This window comes from Chiloscyllium plagiosum, unplaced genomic scaffold, assembly GCF_037043375.1.
Source record: "Chiloscyllium plagiosum isolate Xiang-an unplaced genomic scaffold, Cpla_swu_hap1 HiC_scaffold_2, whole genome shotgun sequence".
Classification (NCBI taxonomy): Eukaryota; Metazoa; Chordata; class Chondrichthyes; order Orectolobiformes; family Hemiscylliidae; genus Chiloscyllium; species Chiloscyllium plagiosum.
This window is the reverse complement of record NW_028270140.1, coordinates 10922562-10937005: the sequence shown is the minus strand read 5'-3', so window position 1 is coordinate 10937005 and position 14444 is coordinate 10922562. Positions and strand designations below refer to the sequence as shown.

The 14444-nt window shown below is 41.1% G+C and overlaps 1 protein-coding gene across 5 annotated transcripts in view; it reads left to right on the top strand.

Moving 5' to 3' along the window:
• Positions 1–14444, top strand: part of focad (focadhesin) — a 205036-nt gene that overhangs the window by 88910 nt on the left and 101682 nt on the right. For all 5 annotated transcript variants that reach the window (XM_087994575.1, XM_087994579.1, XM_043718998.2 and 2 more), the window contains 3 exons: positions 908–1096; positions 6656–6777; positions 11299–11391. In XM_087994575.1, the coding sequence (XP_087850701.1) occupies positions 908–1096; positions 6656–6777; positions 11299–11391 (404 nt within the window). The remainder of the gene's footprint in view (positions 1–907; positions 1097–6655; positions 6778–11298; positions 11392–14444) is intronic.

Genomic DNA, 14444 nt, shown 5'->3' with positions numbered 1-14444 from the left:
GAACACTGAGCTCCATGACTTGCTTCTCCAATGGGCAACAGTAGATTTGCTTACCTGGTTGGATTAGAGCTCTCCTCATTTATTGAATGTACGGTGATGTACGGAGACCCAAATCTGTGCATCATCTGTGAAACTTGCAGATGATCATCAGTTAGTGAAGATTGACCTATTGTTCAAAGCTTTTATTCGGGATCCTCCTCTTTCTAAAGCCCTATTTGATTTCAGGATATGCATTTTAGTCTTATTTTTAAATCCTGTTATAATGCAACACAATTCCTTTTTTTGTTGCTGAATGCATATTCTGATAGTTATAAAAATGCTAATTATTATCGCAAGTAAAGTTTGCAAAAAATCAATAGATTGGCTGATTTGTAACAATGAATCTGCCACTTTTTGGTCAAATATTTGGCTTATTCATCTTTCTTCTAGACTTAACAATCAGACAGTAATTCCTTGGATTGTAACATTTTTCAGATTTTGAGTATTGTAAACTCGATTTCAAAGATTATGTAGATCACCGTCATTAGATTTGAAATTGTTTGTAAATCTATATCTTAGTTGGCTTTAACTTTGAACAGAATTTGTGACTAAAACCTTTTGTGGCTGCTCCAGAAGATGGAAAGTGTACTAATGGTATTCCATTTTTAATGAGATGTTTGTCCTGAGGCCAGTGTTGGCAACATAGTAATTAATCACCGAGGAGGAAAGAGTTAAAGACATTTGTCTCAGCATCTGACATAGCTTACTGATAACTTCCTGCCAGAAGTTTAGGCAGAGGTGAACTCAAAGTCAAGATAACACATGGGAGTGATTGTCTTGACTATACTATTTAAATTTGAACTTGCAGTTACTAATTTTGTCCACTGTGACAGCCATAAGTAGTAGTTCTTTGACCTTTTCCTTGCAGCTTTTGAAGAGTTTTTGACATCTCTCGTGACCCAAGAATTAATGGTGATGCCCCGTGGGGTCTACTACTCGGCACTTCGTGGAGGAACTGTACGCTCTGACCAAGGCAAGACTGTGGCAGGGATTCCTAACTTCATGCTGAAGACGTATGAAAAGAACAAGCAACCTGGACTAAAATCTGGCCTGGCAGGTGAATTAATGATCAACCTTTTTGACAGAGCATTTTGGGTAGCACTGTCGGTTTATCTGTATTCCAAGAAGTTTTACAATTCAAACTAGTTTAATCATTGCAATGCCTATTTCGCACCTATCCAGGTAATTTTTAAATACAATTTGATTTTAAGCTTTATTATCATGTAATAAATCAAGTAAAGTTCCCCTGTCAGAGGTTGTAAATATCTCAAGTAAAGATAAAACAGTAAAAACTGCAGCTAATAATAGAAAATAACAGAATCCGTGCAGATAAAGTCGAAGTATAGTGGAGAGGAGAAGTATTTACTTCAGACCCTTGGGATTTTTCTGACTTCATGGGATTTATTTTCTTGTATTTCATTTTGAGAGAATGGTAAAATTCTTAATGTGTACTGCAGCCTTGTATAAAGTAAAAGTTTTTTTTGGGGAATGCCACAAACCACATCTATTTCAAATGTCTTTGTAAGATACAGGTGGCAATATTACTATGAAGCTGATTATATTCCTCTGTGGTTTTAATAGTTCCATATTGATTACTTAATACTTCACCACATTACATAAAAGGAGAAATATTTTCATGCAATCTTCAGAAAAGTGAGCTTCCACTCTTGTTTTTAAGGATGTAACTATTTGTAAACAATAGTTAAGAAATTTATGACTTGTACTTTGGGACAATGTTCTCTTTCTTTGCATAAATAAGACTTTGCTTTGCACGATAGACTTGAAATGTGTGTATTGTACTTTAGACTTTTACTAGTGATCAATTTGTATGTTACTTGACCAATTCTTTCTACATTGTTCATCAAGGACCACTCAGCCCGTCAAGTCTGTTCTGCCATTCAATGAGATCATTGGGGATCTAATAGCCTTCAACTCCATGGGCGATATGGTGGCTCAGTGGTTAGCACTGCTGCCTCAGAGCACCAGGGACCCGGGTTTGATTCCAGCCTCGGACAACTGTCTGTGTGGAGTTTGCACATTCTGCCCTTCCACAATTCAAAGATGTGTAGGTCAGGTGAATTAGCCATGCTAGATTGTCCATAGAGTTGGGTGCGTTAGTCAGAGGGAAATGGGTCTGGCTGGGTTACTCTTCGGGGGGGGGGGGGGGGGCGGTGGTCGGTGTGGACTTGTTGGGCCGCAGGGCCTGTTTCCACACTGTAGGGAATCTAATCCACTTTCCTGACTTCTTCTCTTAAGCCTTTATTACCTTACTGATGAAAAACATCTGTCTATCTCAGCCTTGAGTGTACTTAATGACCCAGCCTTGGTAACCCACAACAATAAACAATTCCACAACTCTCTGCCAGAAGAAATTCCCCCTCATCTCTGTCCTAATTGGATGATTCTTTGTTCTGAGATGGTATTTTCTGATCCTAGACTCTCCTGCAAATGGAAGCAAGCTCTCAACCACCTATCACACCCTTGAAAAATCTTACATGTTTTAATAAGAGTTCCTCTTGTTAAGTAAGAGCAAAAGACTCTGAACACTGGAAATCTGAGAATGCTGGAGAAACTCAGCAGGTCTCTGGAGAGAAAAACAGAGTTGATGTCTCGAATAAAGTCTGACTTGTTCAGAGGATATAGTTAATAATGATGACATTTGTACGAAATTAGAAGATGATAGCAAATTTCCAGGATGGATATGTAAATGGCAAGTGAATTTCATTTTCAATAGAAAGAGATGTTGCACTCTCAGAGTTAGAATAAGGAGCCTGCATAATGCCTTGACAAGTGAGCATCTCTGTAAGTTGACAATACAAATCTCGATGTGTGTAAGTCATGAAAAGTAGGGAGTCGAAAAGTTTGGTGCTGGAAAAGGGCAGCAGGTCAGGCAGCATCCGAGGAGGGCAAGAATCGACGTTTTGGGCATAAGCCCTTCATTAGGAACGTGGAGGGGGTAAGGGGGTTGAGAGATGAAGGGGAGGGTGGGAGTGGGGCTGGCGGGGAAGGCAATAGGTAGATGCAAGTGGGAGGTGATGGTGATCGAGAATAATGGGTGGAAAGGATAGGTGGGAAGGAAGATGGAAAGGTTGGACAGTTCAAGAGGTCGGTGCCGAGTTGGAAGGTTGAATCTGGGATGAGATGTGGGGGAGGAGTGGGAGATGAGTAAACTGGTGAAATCCACATTGATCCTATATGGTTGGTGGGTTCCAAGGCAGAAGGTGAAGCGTTCTTCCTCAAGGCATCGGGTGGTTAGGATTTGGCGATGGAGGAGACCCAAGACTTGCATATCTTTGGTGGAGTGGGAAGGGGAGTTGAAGTGGTTGGCCATAGGACAGGTTGTTTGGTGTGTGTTTCCCAGAAAAATAGTGATGCAAGTTAACAAAGCTACAAACTGTGCAAGTAAAGTTTAATTACAAAGGAAATAAAGTGTTAATTTGGTTATTTTAAACTTTATGGAACCTTGGTTAAAGCACAACAGAACAGTGCATCATTCCAACTTGCATTTGTGTAGAAATGTTGGAGTAAATGCATTCAGAAATTACAAGGGTGGCACCAGAGCTGAGTGAGTATGTCTGTCAGAAAAGACTCAACAGGTTCAGGGTTGTTCCTCTCTGGAATTGAGAGGTTGCTATAAAAACATTTATTAAGTAGGCAGATTAAAGGTGGGAGTGCGTGGGAGCTCAAAACTTGGGGCCCTAAAACAAGATAGCCACTTAGTAGCTCAGAAATTCAAGAGAATGTTGTGCAAGTGGAATTCGCTACCATGCGGAGAGTTGAGTCAATTGGATTGGTGCTTTAAAGCAAAGTACATGACTGGAAAAGGAATAATGTGTTGCTATGTAGATACATCGCAAGTTTGTAAGTATGAATGTGTGGATCATTAACACTGACATGAACATGCTTGGGCTGATTTTTAATTGCATAAAGAATTATTGTTGTAATTGTTGCTAATCATTAAAGGGTCATCCCAAAATATTTTGTTCGAAGTGATTTCCCTGGCTTTGCCACCAAGGTCTCACCTGTGGAATAGCAGCCCAGAGTTGGAAAAGGCATGAGTGGATATCAGGATGAGTTGATCAAAGTGAGCATTGACAGTCTGTCTCTTAGTCATCTGAAGCCTGTGGCTACTTTGCATCTCAGGCTGTGTTGGGATAATATAGTGTTGACTCAGCACACGCATCTGATTCATAGAGTACGGTGCAAGCATCGCTTTTCATTTGCCTGTTAAATGCAACGTGCTTTAAATGCCTCAGGGAATATTTCTGGAAATCTGGGTTTTTCAGGGTTTTAATCATCCATTCTCCCCTTCATGCAAATACATGGGAGTGACTTTAATTTTGTCTGAATTGATTCAGGCTTGATGGCTTTTACTATAACCACAACATCTCAGGAGATTTCTGTTAAAATCAAGTCTTGCTGGCCTGCCTGTTATCTTTAAATCCAGAGAAAGTATTGCTTGTCCCCGAGTTTTCCAGCAAGGTATGTACTGTACAGTTGACTACCTAGAGACGACTGAAAGATCTCCATAGGATCATATGGACCTGCTTGTGGCACAATGGTAGTGTCCCTAGCCCTGGACCAAGAGGCCCAGGTTCAAGTCCCACCTGCTCCAGAGGTGCATAATAACATCACTGAGCAGGTGGATCAGAAAAATAGATGAAACAGCAAAACATTTTTACAGCATGGAATCAGGCCCTTTAGCCCAACCCGTCCATACTGACCAGTTTTCCTAAATTGAACTATGCCCATTTGCCATTGTTTGGCAGCAATCCCTCTTAAACATTTCCTGTCCACGTACCTGTCCGAAAGTCCTTTAATGTTGTAATTGTATTTGCCTCTATCACTTCACCTGGCAACTCATTCGCACAGCACTGTCTGTGTGAAAACATTGCCCCTCAGGTCTCTTTCAAATCTTTCCCATCTCACTTCAAGTCTGTGCCGTCTGGTTTTAGATTCCCTTACTCTGGGGAAAAGACCTTTGCAATTCACCTTATTTATACCCCCCCATGATTATACAAACCTCTATAAAGTCACCCCTCAACCTCCTACTCTCCAGTGAAAAAAAGGTCCCAGCCTTTTACTCAGAGTAGTAAGGGCATGGAACGCCCTGCCTGCAACAGTAGTTAGACTCACCAACCTTCGGGGCAGTTAAATGGCCATAGGATGAGCATATGGATGACAGTGGAATAGTGTAGATTGGATGGGCTTCAGATTGGTTCCACAGGTCGGTGCAACATCGAGGGCCGAAGGACCTGGACTGCGCTGTAATGTTCTATGTTCCCTTATGACTCACACCTTCAGTCTCGATCACGTTCTTAATTCTCCATTTTTAGGAGTTAAACATAGGTTAACTTGGGTAACTATGGGGCCATTGTGAAGTTGTAATCAGTCATGATTTGGTTGCATCTGAAAGACCAGGATAGCTAGTGCTTGACTGAGTCAGTGGTTTGGCATTTGCAGGCAGCAATAAAGAAACATCACTCACCTTTTATTACAGTTTGAACCACTTAGGCTTTTTATGGGCTTAGGGCAATATTAGATACAGTTTGATGCAGTCGACAACAAGTCTGATCAAATAGGTTAGGCAACAGTGTGCCTCATTAACCAGTCACGTTGAGGAACTTTATGAGTCTGAATTAGGAAGTTGGGATACTTCATTCAGTGAATAACAGTGTACAGAAAACGAGATGATTGGACTGAAACTAGGGATGAAGCAGAGGTAAAAGAGATGAAAAGGAAAATGTGTTTGTTTGAAATAAAAATCTTGTTTCCATATCCAAAGGTCATTAAAATTCAGAGGAATGTAACTGGCAGCGATGAAACTTGAATTGCCGAACAAGTTGTTTAGCTGTGATGAACACTTGACGTGCAGTTAAAACCTCACTTAGGATTGAATGGACAAACTCTTTTCAGGATTCTTGGGGTGATGTCCCTCCCTCCAAAATCCAACAGACCTGGCTTCAACTCCCACTTGCTCCATAAAAACTCTGAACAGATTGATTAGGAAATATCTCACCTTTTTTGATGTGTTAAGTGATTAACAAGCATATTGTAAGTATTTTTGTTTGTGAAACTTGTGGAGGAGGAGGCAAACTGAGCAACAACTTCAACAAGTCTGCATGCTACTCCACACGTAGACACCAAAAGATTATGCTCTTTAATATCAGTGCAAACTTCAGAGTTATTCCTACCACCAAATACAAGCTAATTCAGGATGAAAGGTTTTGTATTTGGTTTGCTGAACAGAAGTGTTTCCTGTTTATTTGGTAACCAAATGCACAAAGAGCTTCTAAAAGTGCCTTGAACGCTTGATGTATCTTCCTCACATTTTGCATGAATTGGGAGACTTGCTGAACAATCCCCAGTTCCTAATTTCTTCGAGGTCGTGTTTCCATTTTTCATTCGGAAGATTGAGCAAGGAAAGCAAAGCGCGAAAAAGCAGTGGCATTCTCCAAGGCTTAACCCTGGGTTCGTAGTTTATAAGACTCATGCTGAAGGTCTTACACATCAGCATTGCCGGGCTAGGATTAATGTTATGGATTTACAGTTTACATTCCACTATTGCCTTCTTAAAGCTCATCATCCCGTTAAAGCCTTTCCTGCTTCCTTGCAGCTGGTTTATTACTTTGTTATGATCTACATGTTCAGACGGATAAAGATGGCAAGCCTATTAATCGCTTTCTGGTGAGCCGGGGCCGGAGCTACCAGCAAATGCTTGCAGCCCTTATCCACGAGGTAATATGTTTATGAAATACATGTCAAACCGTTTTTGTGTTTGCACAGAATTGCTCCTGATTTTGTGTGTGTGTGTGTGTGTGTGTGTGTGCATTTACCACATATAATTAGCAAGAAAAATACTAATTTATTTTCCATTATTTCTTGCATTTCTATAATTTACAAGTTCTTGATAGAGTTGCTGCAGCTCAGACTTTCGGAGATGCAGTTGACCAAAGCACACCTGGTCAGCTACATCCCCCAACAATATGTGATTGGGGAGACTCTTGGGAATTACATTTTGAGTGTTAATATAAACTATTACATCTCCAGTGAAGCAGCTCTCTCTTCCTGAGGTTACAGAGATTCACTGGATCGATGGCTTCATGAAATATAAAAGCAAATCAAGGTCCATAAAATCACCGTTAGGTGTTCTTTTACTTCAGGGAGTCTGTCTCTCTGAGGGTTAGTATGGAAACATTGTCATTCACCGCTTGGTCTGTGCTAATCCTCTGAAGGTTTGCAGGGAAAAGAGACCTTGCTGTTTGGTTTTCAGTTGGCTTATAGTGCTTGCCCATCCTTGGTGAAAAGGCAGCTCCTCCCTACCTTAATATGTAACTCACCGCTGTCTCCCCCCAGCTCCAATCCCCCACCTCCTTCACCATTTCGTTTGCCGTCTCTCTCTCTCTCTCTCTCTCTCTCTCTCACACACACACACACTCACACTCACACTCACACTCACACTCACACACACACCCCACACACACACACACACACAGCCATCACATGGCAGCTTCAAAACCCATCATCAGATGCATCCCTGTTGCAGGTTTCTAGAATGAGCATTACTATCTCGGCAGGATGTAGCCAGCTGTACCCATGGAAATGTTGACAAAATGTGGATATTAGTTTGTAATGTCGACATAATTGAGAGAGAGGAAGCGGATTGACTTATTCAAATGGCTCAACTTTTGATGCAGTTATTTGGAAACTGAGTTGCATTGTGTGGGCTCTCTGAGTTATATTTGCAAAAGTAGTTGTTACGTTACTGAAATGGAATCACCAGTAAAAAGGAGCGTAAAGGTCTACATTTGAGCCACGAGTTCAAAATTAATACCTGCTTGTGGGAAAAGCTCAAAATTTGATCAAATTAGCAAAGACTATGATGTAACTTAAGTAACCATCAATAAGTAGTAAGTTGCAATTTTTGTCATCAAATGAGGCAATAAGTTTTCCAGAATGATCTGAACCAGTTATGCTTTTCTGAATTCCGTGGCTTTGAAGCATAAATTTCCTGAATGGTTCAAGGCAGTGTGCAAGAAAAATCTCCCTCGAGTTTCAGAACAGGTCCCGTTGGGAAAAGCTATCCAAATTTCAGGGAAAACCCTATTTATGGATGTCTTTGTCATTAAAGCGCAAAAGGCTCATCGATGATGTGGCAACTCTTTGTAGAGAAACCCCCTGCAGGCTCATCCCCTGCATTATCCTCATAGCCATCAGCTATACTTTGGTCAGAAACACATCCAGATTCCCTTTGAAGCCACTTAACATTTCTGCTACTATTAATATATAACATTTTGTCAGCAGTGAGTTGCCGATCATTATCGTTCCCTGTGTTTAGAAGTCAGTTCTTCCTCAGATCACCCCACACCTCTGACCCAAAATGGAAAATGTGTGTCCCCTAGTCCTTAAACCATCACAGAAGGATGACAGTTTTTCTTTGTTCATCTTATCCAGTTTAAAAAAAAATTCATGGGATGAGGGCATCACTGACTGGACCAGCGCTTATTGCCCATCCCTAATTACCCAGAAGTTGAGTCAACCACATTGCTGTGGGTCTGGAGTCACATGTAGGCCAGACCAGGTAAGGATGGCAGTTTCCTTCCCTGAAGGACATCAATGAACCATATAGGTTTTTCCAACAACCAACAATGGATTCATAGTCATCAGTAGATTCTTAATTTCAGATTCTTTATTGATTTCAAATTTCATCATCTGCCATGGTGGGATTTGAACCCAGGTCCCCAGAACATTGGCTGAGTTTCTGGATTAACAATCCAGTGATAATACCACTGACCATTGTCTCCCCGATCATAATCTATCACAATCTTGGACAGTTCTATGAGATCTCCAGTCCACCCTGTGTCCTCCAAGGAGAACAACCCTAGCTTCTCCAACCTAATCTTGTAGCTAAAATTTCTTATCCTTGGAAGTATTCTTCTGCACCCTATCAAGGGCCCTCACAACCTCCAAGTGTGGTGACTAGCAGCTCTACTGTTGTGACCTCACCATAATATTGTGAAGGATCAGCATCACCTCTCTGCTTTTGTACTCAATGCCACAAATTCTGAAGCTCCCAATATCCAACAGTCTGTTAACTATTCTCTCACAATGACCTACCACCTTCAAGCATCTGTACATGTGAACCCAAACATCCCTCTTGCTCATTCTTTCTGACTATGTCATTCAGTCTATGTTGTCCTTCCCTATGCTTTCTCACAAACGCACCATCTCATTCTTTTCCATCAGCAACTTAACTGCTCATTCTACATCCCTATCTGTGTACTTTTGCAGTCAATTGGTATCATCAAAATTTACCTTATTTACAAGTTTGGTATTGCCAGCAAATGTTAAAGTTTCACTCTGTTTTCCAATAATCAAGTCATTAGTTGGGAAATGTGTCAAAAACTTCCTTAAAATCCACATACAGAATATTGACCTCTCCAACCTTCTCGATTTCTTCAAGAAAAATTCCATTTGGATTAGGCAAATACAAGATCCGTCCTTTACAAATCCATGCAGCCTCTCCTTCCTTAATTCAAATCATTCCCAAGGGCCCGTTTATTTGTTCTCCTTTATTATTGTTTTTAACATCTTACCCAGCGTTGATACTAAAATGACTCGGCTGTAGTTACTTGGAATATCCTTACTACCCTTCTCGAACAAATGTGTTAGATTTCCCACTGTCGAGTCCCCTGCTCCCTGTCCTGTATCTTGGGAAATTGGGAAGATTTTGCTATCCAATCTCACGTTCCTGGAATGCAAACCACCTGAAGTCGACAGCTTAAACACTGCAGGCCCAGGCAACCTTTTCAGGGCATCTTGCCTATAAATTGTGACCCTCATCAAAATATATGCTAGCCTTGGCCTCCTTCCAAGCAAATGAAATGTATAAATTGTCTCTAATATGGAATGAGCTGCCAGAGGAAGTGATGGAGACTGGTACAGTTACAATATTTAAAAGGCATCTGGATGGGTATATGAATAGGAAGGGTTTAGAGAGATATGGGCCAAATTCTGGCAAATGGGTCCAGATTAATTTCGACTATCTGGTTGGCATGGATGAGTTGGGCTGAAGGGTTTGTTTTTGTGCTGTACTATCCATGCTCCGTATCGAAAAGTGTGGCACTGGAAAAGCACAGCAGGTTAGGCAGCATCCAAGCAGCAGGAGGGTCGATGTATCAGACATAAGTCCTTTGTCAGGAATGTGATGAAGAGCTTATGCCCAAAAGGTTGGCTGTCCTGCCCCTCAGATGCTGCCTGACCTGCTGTGCCTTTTCCAGCACCGCACTTTTCGACTCTGACTCTCCAGCATTTGCAGTCCTCACTTTCTCCTCTATGACCTACATGTCCTCTTATTAGAGGTCGGTTTGTCACCACGAATTGGTTACAGTGCGGTTGACAAATTGTGGATCTTGTTTGGATAACATGAACTTTTCTACTGAACAAGTAGAGCAATTTTCTATTATCAATCTTCTACAGCGCGATTTTCCAAAGCGGTTTTTTCATAGCGCGATTTTCTATAGTGCGATGTTGTAGTGGAATACAACATCATGTCATAGCAGAGCAACCTGTACTGGCTTACTATTTACATGCTTTGAGGGGATTTGTGTTCCCTTTTGGGTTAATTGCCATTCTGTTCTCATTCTCGTACATCTCCATTGTCATTTTATGAAAGACGAAGGGGTAGAAAGAAAGGTTCATGCTGTAACTCATCAGGAAATGGTCAGTTAAACCAAATGCAATCACCTGAGAACTAGCAGCGTGGGGCTTTGATCAGCATTGCCTTTGTTATTTGAGAAGTGTAAGCTTTGTGGTCTATTCAACCTCTGGGAAACCAGACCTTTGTAGAAGCTTCTTCAAGAGACACAAGGGCCTTTAGAAATTGTAAGTGTTTTGTTGGGAATTTTTCTGAGTCCAAGATAAACAGATCTGACAAGCTTTCCCTTTTCACAACAAAAATGAATACTCAAAAATATTTGAAAAACGCCCCACATTTCGCTGAGTCATTGACAGGGTACGCAAAAACAGACAGGCATTAACTTTTGGTTTTTGTGTTATTGAAACTTTTACAAATGAATTAATAAATGTGATGACAATCAAAACTGTGAAGGTTGAAGCTAAGATGAGAATATTTGTTGCAATATCAGAGGCCAATTATGTGCACATTTGCTGATAATTGTTCTGACGCTCTTAAATTTTTGATTTTGATGTGGTGCAAATGCAATGTGTTCTTTTTTCTAAGGATCTTTTTCCTTCCAGGTGCCTATCCAACCTTCTGAATGGCATAAATCAATTTTACTATCCCAAGCTTGGCTAGGTTTCATGGGGCGAACGTACCAAGCAGTTCTGCAGGTAACTATTAGATTTCTTGAGACTCGACTCGACTCTTATTCAATTTCAATATGAAAGCTCGACATTCATGGTTTTACTTTTTTTTCTTTCACAGACACAATGTTTTTTTAAATAATATCTTATTTCACTTGGTTACATTCAACGTGGTCCTGTTCATTCCATAGAGTTCAGATTCTTCTTGATTAGATTTTCAGAGCATGGTCTGTAAGTTTCATTGGCCGAGATTTCTCGATTCATGGATCTGACTGGCAGTGTTCCCGTTCAAGATTGCCCAGTTACCTATTAGTGAATTTTACAGCCAGACTTCAAAGCCTGTTTTGTCCTGTCCTGGATGCCACCGTTGTAGGAAAGTGACTATAGTGCAGGATCAGCGTTAAGAGACCAAGTCATTCCAGCAACAGTAGTTGCATATTCCAGAAAGGTTGCAAAACCTCTTTGACAGACCTTGAGAGAAAGTAATTGTGTGAGTGGGGGAGGGAGTACAAAGGTAAAGGTAGAGGGTGTTAGGTGGATGAGGTGCTAGGGTGGCAGGTGAGTGGGCAAGGGTATTCCAGGTATGTGGGTGAAGGTGAAACATGAGGGTTCTGATGACAGCTGGGTGTGTGAGAGTATAGAGTGGCATGTGAGAGGGTAGATGACAGGGGCATGGGTTGGGGTTGCAGAGTTGGATTGGGGATTAACCTTTGGATGGTACAGAGGTGGAGTTGGCTGATATCAGGGAGGGTCAGGTATCCATTGGCTAATTACATCACACGCATCCACTTAGCTTTGTATCGTCTACAAATCTGGAAATGGCACATTTGGTTCCTACGTCCAAACCATTAATGTATATTGTGAACAGCTGGAGCTAAAGTATTGATCCATGTGGTACCCCCACTAGTCACAGCTGCTCGTGCGAGAACGACCCATTTATTCCAGCACTCTGTTTTCTGTCTGTTCATCAATCATTAATCCATGCCAGTACATTACCTCCTATGCTGTGTGTTTTAATTTTCCAACCTGCCTCCTGTGGGGACTTGGTCAAAAGCTTTTTGAAAGTTGACGTATTCAGTATCCATTGGTGCTCCTTGAGCAATTTCCTGGTTACATCCTCAAAAAAAAACTCTAAATATTATTTCAGATTTCATTGACTGTGCTCAATCCAGAACATTATCAACTAGTTGTGCATTAATCCAATCCTTTATCATAGACTTGTGGCATTTTCCCTCCTGTTGAGAAAAGGCCAACAGGCCTGTAGTTCTGAGGGAGGGCCTCTTACTTCTGAAGAAGGGTCACTCGACCCAAAACATTAACTCTGATTTCCCTCCACAGATGCTGCCAGACCTGCTGAGCTTTTTCAGCCATTTTGATTTAGGTGTATAGTTCCAGTTTTCTTTCTCACTTGCTTTTGACAGTGGGATGACATTCGTGAGCTTCAATGTTGCATGAATCATGCCACGATCTGTAGGATTTTGGAAGATACAGGCAGTCCCTGGATTGCGAACAGATTTCGTTCCTGAGTCCGTCTGCAAGTTCATTTGTACGCAAGTGTCAGAACACGACACAGGAAGCTATGAAGTAGCCATTAATAAGTACAGGAAATGTTTGCAGGTCAATTCTTTAAAATGGCACCTCTTTATGAGATCACTGTTTTAACTATGGCCCTTCAAGAGTTGGATATTTGCAAATCGGGGACCCCTTGTATTCATCAATGGACTGACGAGTTGTGTAGCCACATCCTTCAACACTCTCAGATTAAAAATTGGGTCATGGAGATTTATCAGATTTCAGCTCCATTAATTTCCACAGTATAATCTTCTCGCTGTAATTTTCCTGAGCCACTTGGATCTCTGGTACTGGGAGATTTCAGGTATCTCCTGTAGCAAAGATTTGTACAGTGAACGCATTTAATTTCTCTACCGTTTGTATTTTTTCAGTGTTGAAATTTTCATCAAACTCTGGATGATTTCTGACATTAGAATTTGGTGCAAAGGGGAAATACAGGACTACATTTTATAAAGTGCGTCAACACGGCTGCAGGCAGACAGTACTTCTAGGGTATTGTTTAATCCAAGCATTTAAGTTTGCTTTAAAATCTAATTAAATTGAACTTCTGGGATGGGTTCTCCTTCGGTCTTCGAAAGAAACTTTTATCCTTCATGGTTTGACTCAAATACTGCCACCATTCTCTCTTCAAAGTGAAAACTTGAAGGGAAATTTCTTTAATTGCATAAAGGAAGTGTAGAATGATTTTTCTGTTCAATTGACCAGTTTCTGTATGATTAAAGATGTGATGCTGGTACTCTGTCGCAGGGTGGAGTTTTGTGTGATGGGGTGATTGGACGCTGTAGACCACTCTCAAGTAGAATTAAGGCTGAGCCCCTTCATTTACACTGTGACCCAAAAGAAATCTGTGGTGTCAATGAGACAAGTTAATAGTTTGCATTATAATAACATTTTTGCATCACTGAAAGCCAGGTATGCTATGCCAAATAATATATGGTGCCAATTTTAATACAGAGAGAAAACAGCACCTATATCTTGAGATGAAACTATACCTCAACAATGGGGGAATCTTAACTGCATGTTGCGGTTGTACAGGATGTTGGTGAGGCCACCTCTGGTGAACTGTGAACAATCCTGGTCACCCTGCTGTAGGAAGGATATTATTAAATTGGAGAGACTGCAGAAAGGATTTATGAGGATGTTACTGAGAATGGAGGATTTGAGTAATAGGGCAAGGCTGATTAGACTGGGACGTTTTTCATTGGAGCATAGGAGGTTCAAGGGTGACCTTTTGAGGCTTATATCATGAGGGGCACGGGTAAGATGAATAACAAAGGTTCTTTCCCTTGGCTAGGGGAGTTCAAAATTACAAGGCATTGATTTAAAGGGGGAGGTGAAAGGTTTCAAAGGGATCTGAAGGGCAACTTCTTCACATAGAGAGTGGTTCCCACTTGGAATTGAAATGCCAGATGAAGTGGTAGATGCAGTTACAATATCTAAAGCACATTTGGACAAGTACATTAATCGGAAAGGTTTAGAGGGATAGGGGGCCAAAAGCAGGTAAATGG